This window comes from Paracoccidioides brasiliensis (genome assembly GCF_000150735.1).
Source record: "Paracoccidioides brasiliensis Pb18 unplaced genomic scaffold supercont2.31, whole genome shotgun sequence".
In the NCBI taxonomy this organism is placed as follows: Eukaryota; Fungi; Ascomycota; class Eurotiomycetes; order Onygenales; family Ajellomycetaceae; genus Paracoccidioides; species Paracoccidioides brasiliensis.
In genome coordinates this window covers 22,513-30,729 of record NW_011371388.1, presented here as the reverse complement: position 1 = coordinate 30,729, position 8,217 = coordinate 22,513, and the positions used below count along the sequence as shown (strand labels likewise).

Sequence of the window (8,217 nt, the reverse complement as noted above, 5' to 3'; positions counted from 1 at the left end):
ATGGCAGAGAGACACAACAATGGCAAGGTGGATGCCCCCCTCGAAGTCCACTCCAAAGTGGGCACCACCCATGACGCTCGAGAAACTTCTGTTTCCTCAGTTCCCCGACCCTCTTACCGCAAAACGGCGAACCCGGGTCCCCTGGGTCTTCTCGGCTTTGCCATTACAACGTTTGTGATGGGTCTGTATCAATGCGGAGCTGGGTAAGTTCCACAGACACTATTAGTTACTGCATCGAGTCCATTATTGATGTCCTATCCAGCCTCCCGGGCTCCGATCCCTTTGGGTCTGTTGGCCCAGACCAAGCAGTCTTTGGCTTAGCCGTATTCTTCGGTGGTGGAGCACAGATCATCGCAGGCATCATGGAATTTGTTGCTGGTAACACTTTCGGCACAACGGTCCACCTCTCATATGGGTCGTTTTGGCTTGGCTTTGCGATGTTTCTGGTTCCTTCTCTCGATATCAAGGGTGCCTATGCCGGCAATGAGCGTGCCTTCTCATTCGCCCTGGGGATCTACTTGCTCTTCTGGTGCATTCTGACGATAATGTTCCTAGTCGCCTCGTTGAGGACTAACCTCACAGTCATCGCCGTTTTCGCCCTTCTTGTACTCGCATACTTTTTCCTCTCAATTGCCCAGTTCATTAAGACCAGTCATCCGGATAGCGCCTCGCGAGTAAACAAAGCTGGAGGTGGCTTTGCCTTTATATGTGCCCTTGCAGCCTTCTATGCGGGTGCATCTGGATTGATGGTCCCGGAAACAACATTCGTTCGACTCCCCTTGGGAATAGTATCACGACGCGAAGAGGTGGTGTCAACGATATAATTATGCATCGCTGGATTGCCTCCGGTGGATTGAGTCTTATTCTGTCCGAGAATTGCATCATCTCCTCACGTTCGTATTGGTTTGACCGCTACTATAATGACCTTGGCAATGGTTGGAACTGGAATTTTTGAATTCAATCTGTTAAGTTTTTCTCAAAGAAACTGTTATTTGCCGTCTAAATTTCTTGACTTTGTCTTCAGGGGTTGGATACTGAGGCTTCCCCTCCTTTTTAGCCTTTTAATGTATTTATCCACTTACTCTTTGACTAAAGGGAAACAATAATACCCCTTTTGTAGTCTTTATACCCATTTTTCGCAGGCGTCTGTTTCTCTGCGTGTTTCTTTTGCGTGTAAATTACTTTTCCAAGTTCAACCCTCTCGTGGACATAAATTTTATGTGTTCCCCAAACCGCCCGAATTGAACACATCAAAAACACATATTATAGAACAGATGGAAATTGGTTCTATGATTGCAATACTGTAAGCAGACTATGCCGTATTATTTGGTTTATGTCTCAGACTTTGAAGGATTTAGAATTTTGAGCGTTGTTGAGAAGGAACGAAATTGAGTTCAACATCTGGATCCCAATATAGTTAGTTACCGTTAACTAACTTAAATGTTGGCCACATCGGCGAGCTGGATCATAACCAGAGTGCAGATGGCGTTTTTTACCCCAGTGTTCTAATAGTCCCAACAAATATTGGAGAGAGCCAAAGGCGCAGCGTCTAATAATCAACGGATAGCACAAGAGTCTGATCGCAGACAAAGAGTCAATATATATGATAAGGTCAACTAGGAGCTTTTGACGATCTTTCGAGGCTGGGGTGTTTCAAAATGAAGGGTACAAAATGTTTGTATAAAACTCTTTTCTTATATTAAGACTATCTGAATACCCAAACTCATGAAATATTCCTTACGAAAGCTATCAAATCCTTTTGACCGTGGCCTTCACAGACATAAAATTATAATATCAGGTGCCAAGTACAGGGTCCATTTTGAGAGGAGGAAATATATGAGCCGCTCATAGTGCTCATGTAATCAACTGGGTTTTATCTTGATGATAAAAGCAGCTTACTGCAGAAATATGGTAGATTACTACCCCAAGTAGTTGAGGTTAATAATAGAAAGGCTTGACGATTGACCAACACTTGGTGTTTTCTCATGAAAGGATGAATGTTGAATGCATATGGACAGTGTTGGAAAAGTCTACCAACAATTGCTAAATCACGAACATCGGGGAAAATAAACAAGAGACTAAAACCCCATCCAATAAACCGTTACATATGCCTCAAGTGAACCTCGTCAGGGTATATCTCGCCTAAAAAAATGAAAGAAGGGGAAAAGCTATCAGAATACATATCTAGAACATGTGCAATATACTGTACAATAAAGAAGTGTAACGCATATGCCTGCATTGGCTATTCCAACAGAGCAGCTGTGCGCTCGAGTTGACTGTTAAAGCGTCTGATTTGATTCAAGATACCGCCATCGTATCCTGATGCGGTGGAACTGACATCCTGCGCGACTGTGCGAATAAGAAAATCAAGGCCAACAGCCGGGTCCACGATTTGCTCGTCGTCAAATTTGTCACTACGGTCTATCGCAAGGTGAAGGTCGTACAGGGAATTATTAAGATTGTCATGCTCCTTAATGAACGGAGGTTAGCTAAAGAGAACCTGTATACTCAATCTCGCAGAAAAGAAAACGAGGTAAAAAAGGTATATGTGCATACCGTTTTTATCCGTTCATCCTCTGTATACTTCCTCCGTACCTCGTCGATACGCAGCGCAACTTTGCCCCTCTCTTTCCGCAACTCCACTAAACGATTCCTAAGATAAGCTATATCCTTCTTCTGCTTCTTGAGGCGAGCGGATAGCACGAAGTTGCTGTCCAGAAGTTCACTCATTTCAAAAAGTCGCTGTTCAAGCTCAATGCCAAACAGTTCAACAGCCTTTCGCTTACGCATCCACTCCGCTCGCCGCGGCGCATTCGACTCCTGCGCGATGCCGTTTTCAAGGGTTGAGATTGTCTTTTCGAGAGTTTCGCGGCAGATCTGGCCCAGGACGTCTGCTGGATTGACTTCGCTACGACTTGGATATTTTTGACCACCAGATTGGTCGTCCGGTTGAGTAGCTTCAATTGAGGGATCTTCTGCATCGCTTGAAATATACTGGAGAGCTGAAACATTTGCGAAACGGTGGACGATAATAGGAACGGTTTCTCCGCGAGATTTTGGCTCACCATCGGCCCCCGTGTTCGCTTCCTCTGCGGGTCTCCATATTTTGAGTTGTTTCTTCTGGGATGGTCTCGACTGGGCACGGTCCACATCTGCATTTTCTTCCGCATCTTCTCGATCTTCTTGTTGCCGTGACTGCTGGAGGCCTTTGGCTGAACGACTGTGTATTCGTTTTGATTTCTTCGTTGGTTGGGGTGAAGTGGAGTGTTCGTGTGAATGCTCCTCGTTTCCTCTCCCTGCATGGTTCACATTTGGTTCTTCTGAGCCATGATTCTGCTCCTCAATTTGTTGCCCATGAGTTTCATTGTGAAAAGGAGGAACGCGACACTCGTGTTTAGTGGGCATTTTTTGAATATATTTCCTCTTTTTCGGCTTGCGCTTAGGTGGCCTGGTAAACCCTTCAGTCGGTTCTTCCGCATCTCTTAATTCCACATCATTGTTTTGTAGCTCTGTCTCCGGTTCCTGTTCGGGTTCATGTGCAGGTGCATGCTCGAGCCCTTGCTCTGGTTCTTGCTCTAGTTCTGGCCCTGATCCTGATCCAAGTGGAGGTTCGGGTTCAGGTTGGGGCTCTTGCTGGGGCTCTTGTCCTGGCTGGCTAACAGTAACGGAGGATCTCTTGGGCTTCTTGGGACCCCGAACAACCGATTTTCTTTTCTTTCGTTTACGTTGAGGGCTTGGCTTAAAGGGTTGGGACCTCCCTTCTTGTAATACACTGGTAGTATGACCGGAGGGCTTTCGAGTTGGTGTTTCAACCTCGTCTTCTAAAGCCTGATGAGATTCATGTTTTCCCGCATCGCGTTGGGCTAAAGGCTCACGAGGTCCGTTCCCAGGTGCCCCTTGACCAGGTTCTCGCGGAACTGTATCCGGTCTGAGTGGTACATCGGGCACAGGTTGCGCGGAGGTTCCTGTCGTGGTAATACCATTTTCATGTACACTCATCCTTCTCAGCACAGCATCCTCCAGAATTGGCTCGAATGCTACAAGTCGCCTTCTTTTATTCTCTCTTCCTTGATCTGGTTCATTATCCGGCGGGATATCAAATACCGATGGGTTACGTGGGCCGGAGTTTCTCCCGCTACACTTGGTGTTTCTGCTAGAAGACGGATTTTGAGATCTGGTGGGGGTTCGTCGGGTTAATTGCGGAGAAGTCAGACGTCTTTGATTTGGTGTTGGACTCGTGCGCGAGGAGGATCTTTGCGGAGGTGGGATGTTGAGCTCTGGCAGTGCTGTTGAAGCTGGCGGGTTTGGGCCTTGTAGTTTGGGAGTACTGAACGAGAAACCAAAACCAAAGTCGACATCTTTAGCTATGCGATTTCTAGACACCCAATTGATGTTATATTAGCCCCTGGGTTTCTTTTCTTTTCTTTTTTCATTTCGTTAGGCAATGGTAAAGGCGTAAATTTGGAGAGCATACCCGGCTCCACGCTGGCGCATCAATCGCCGTTCTTCCCGATCTGTTCAATCCCCAAGTTAGCATTTGACGCTATCCATCTAAGGGGGAGCTAATTCTAATCGTACTTGAAGCCATCACTGCATTTGGGGCTCCCCTGAGTCCCTTGTTGAGAAAGGTGTCCATACGCGATGGTGTTTCGACGCGACAAAGAGAATAATCCATGGATTATCAATGTCATGTGACGTGGGGAAAGTTGGCCAAGAAGAATTGCCGTTATCGGAGCCAAAAAAGACCTCAGAGTGGTCCAAAAGTGAATGATAGAGAGACGACTGGATATATCATTGTGGGAAGAAAGTTGTCCCCGAAATAGAACATACTACCCACCGTTGAATTGCTTCGGACGCCAAACAGTCTGTTGGAAGGTGAAATAACTACAATAACTCAAACTGCTGGATAGTAAAACTCTCCGCCTTTCGTGATGGGTTGGTTTTGGGGCAACCCGGTTGAGAGTGATCCCACCAAGAACCTTGACCCCTCTCTAAAAGACTTCCTGAAGCAAGAAACTCCTTCAGGATATAACCCTACGACCGTCCAACCCCAAGAAGAAAAGAAACAAAGCTACCCCCAACCTGCGGTCGCCAATGAATGCACCACGCCTTCTGATAAACCATCCGTTCCATCCGCTTCTCTTTTCCCCGATGGCCGCTATGCACACCTCTGGAAGGACTATAAATCCGTTGAGATACTGGAGGGATCCAGTGTGTCACCAGCGGAAAGGGTAATTGATCAATCCAAGAAGCGGAAAGAGGCTTTGAACGTGGCGGCGCTGGAGAATTGCGCGGAAGAACAGTTGGATTTGTCAATGTGTTTCAAATCGGGGACAGTAAAAGAACGAGCAACCATGTGCAGTGAGAAGAATTCCAAATTCTCAAGATGTTATATAATGCAGATTGTATGTTCTTCCTTTCTTTGGTGGGTTTTTGGGATCTCCGAAAACTGTCAGATTTACATATGTCATATACAATACTGATGGCTTTTCGACCACAATAGAAATTCCTTCAAGCCCTAGGGTATGCGTCTTCTTTCGAATTTGATTCGGATAAAGAAGAACGTATCCAGTTGCACGCGGATAAACTATTTCACCAGATGCTAGACTATGAACAGCGCATGAAGGAAGCCAAATCTGCTGGCCTGGAACCGCCACCACCGCAATCCCTCTTCAAACCAAATGTCCAATCTATATCTCAATCTGCAGACACTAACTCCAATGCAACAAATTCAACACCGGAAGATGCCTCCAAGTCAACTAACTCAGATCTTGAAATCCCGGGTGGCGAGAAGATCCCCGGCAACACTAAATTCTCAAAGCCACTCAAAGATATGACACCGCATGAAAGGGAGCTTGAGTTGCAGGTATTACATCAAGAGCGGGCTCAGCAGGGGGTGTATATGCAAGAGGTTGGGGGAGTGCTGAAGGCTGAGAATGCAGCCCGTGATAAGCGGCGAGAGAAGCTTAGTGGGTGGTTTGGCGACACAATTGCAAAATATCTTGCTTGATGAGGCTTAAATAAGACAGCGAATCTTTATAATATGCGTCTCTTTGAAGGATACATGCCACAACCAATGAATGAGTATATCCTTCTTCCATGTGTGGAGAGTTGAAATCAGGAGTCACATCCAATATTCTTGCCTCTCCAAATGGAGACAGGATTGACTTCTGTATGGTTCGCGATTAGGTACCTCTTGGTAGTCCTTTTATTTACCTTTTTAGCCATCCAGTAGATTGGACTGATTCTAGCATATTTATCCGTTGCATCAGATGTATAATTATTTTAACCGCAAATTTATCACCTAATTACCGATTTGTGTATATCTTAAAAACAAAACAGAAAAAGGAAAAGAAAAATTCAATTGAGACGTTGCGCTCTCAAGATTTCGGCTCTGGCTCTGATACTTAGAATATACTTCCCATGGGACAAAGACACCCTGGAGCTTGGATGAACGGATCACCAATCCTTCGGCCTCATTTGACATTCGGCTTGACAAATCCATTGGGCGCTTTGGGCCCTATCATCATCTATGAGAAGGTAAAAGGCAGGTGGTCTGTGATAGATCACGCATAGCTGGTTGATAACACAATAAAGATATCAAATGTAACCCGCCTAGCTAGATCGGCAGATTCTAGATGTGAAAACTGGATGTTGACCTATGGGGACGACTTAACTCTTTTCTGTTAGGCTCAGCGCCCGACCGAGCCCGACCGAGGTCCGTTAGACTCGAAGTCGGATTAAGCTCGGCGACCGATTAGGCATAACCCTAATCACGTGATCATGTGACCATGTGTAATCCAGACAGTCCTAGCACCCTCTTTCATCTCATCAAGCTTAGTATTTCATTATATAGCAGTTAGCAATGCAAAGAGTTCTCTTTTTATGCAGCTCACATTCACACTCTAACATAATACTATGCTTTCTTCTATTCTTTCTACGCAGAATTGAGTAGAATTTGCTCAGTAAAAATCTGACAGTATAATAGTTATAAGAGATTGAACCTCTAGATTCACTCTGACTGGCTGACTCAGCCAGCCATCATTTGCACATGCGCACATGATCATGCTATGTGAGCTCATTTAAGCTTGTGTTCTCCTCTCATTCTTTTCTTTCCTTTCTCAAGCAATTCATCCTTGTTATATAGAAGGACTAGTCTCTAGTTCTTAGAGCTTAACTCTTTACATTATGAATTGCTTCACTTCTTTCATTGATAGATCACAGAGAGTCTTAATTCTATATCATAAAGCTCAGCAAACATATTGATATATAATAGACTATTGAGAGCTTTAAATCCTGTGTTGTGAAGTCTAGTAATAGCACTGATATATGAATAGACTGAGTTAGCAATCATGCTAATGAACAAATGAGCAACATTGAAAACATCTAGCTGAATGAGATAAAATGACAGACTTGTACAATGAATACAAAAATGAATCAATGTGAAGCAATGAGCAGAGACACTCTCAGCAGTTTTAAACAACAATGAATGATCTTTCTTCAACAGCAGAAACAGGTTCAGCATGAGAATAGAAATTTAATAACAGCTCAGCAAGCTGAAATAGCTAATCTACATCAAGCTTTGAACATCTCAACATCAATCTTCTCTCAATTGAACTTGTAATCATTCATTGCAGTCAGAAAATCAAAGATCAAACTACTGAACTGCAAGAAGTATGATGATTTTAATCTGAAGCACTACTCTCACTGAGAGCTAAAGCTTCAATCAAATCTTAAAATTGATGAAAAAGCTTTATATAATAATGAGAAATGTATTTGATATATATACTCAAGACTGGAAGAAATGACAGTAGCTGTTAGGCTCAGCGTCCGACCGAGCCCGACCGAAGGCCGGTGCCCGGTTAGACCCGACGTCGGATTAAGCTCGGCGCCCGATTAGGCCTAATCCATATCACGTGACCACACGACCATGCAGGTGGTTATAATCCACGCAGGCCCCAGCACCCCCTTTCATCCCATCAAGCTTAGTATTTCGTTATATAGCAGTTAGCAACGCAGAGAGTTTCCTTCTTATGCAGCTCGCATTCGCTCCCTAACATAATACTAAGCTTCCCTTCTACCTTCTCACTCAGGTTTCAGCAGAAAACTTGAGTGCCTCAGTTGAATTAGAACCTGCTAGTTCAGAGCCTGACAACGCGTCAGATCAACTGCTAAGACAACAGCACTGTTGAAGACAACAGCTCAATCCAACATCAG

At 44.7% G+C, this 8,217-nt stretch overlaps 3 protein-coding genes across 3 annotated transcripts; 2 read left to right on the top strand and 1 right to left on the bottom strand.

Moving 5' to 3' along the window:
* Nucleotides 1-824, top strand: PADG_08695 (uncharacterized protein; the record flags this gene model as incomplete). Its single annotated transcript, XM_010765693.1, has 2 exons — nucleotides 1-203; nucleotides 263-824. 2 exons carry the CDS (start codon nucleotides 1-3, stop codon nucleotides 822-824), a joined length of 765 nt encoding a protein of 254 aa, XP_010763995.1.
* A 1,418-nt stretch (nucleotides 825-2,242) lies between these two features.
* PADG_08694 (uncharacterized protein) lies at nucleotides 2,243-4,675 on the bottom strand (the record flags this gene model as incomplete). Its single annotated transcript, XM_010765692.1, has 4 exons — nucleotides 2,243-2,470; nucleotides 2,557-4,375; nucleotides 4,475-4,514; nucleotides 4,579-4,675. The coding sequence occupies 4 exons, from the start codon at nucleotides 4,673-4,675 to the stop codon at nucleotides 2,243-2,245; spliced, it is 2,184 nt and encodes a 727-aa protein (XP_010763994.1).
* Nucleotides 4,676-4,931: 256 nt separating this feature from the next.
* Nucleotides 4,932-6,010, top strand: PADG_08693 (uncharacterized protein; the record flags this gene model as incomplete). Its single annotated transcript, XM_010765691.1, has 2 exons — nucleotides 4,932-5,405; nucleotides 5,504-6,010. The coding sequence occupies 2 exons, from the start codon at nucleotides 4,932-4,934 to the stop codon at nucleotides 6,008-6,010; spliced, it is 981 nt and encodes a 326-aa protein (XP_010763993.1).
* Nucleotides 6,011-8,217: the final 2,207 nt, after the last annotated feature.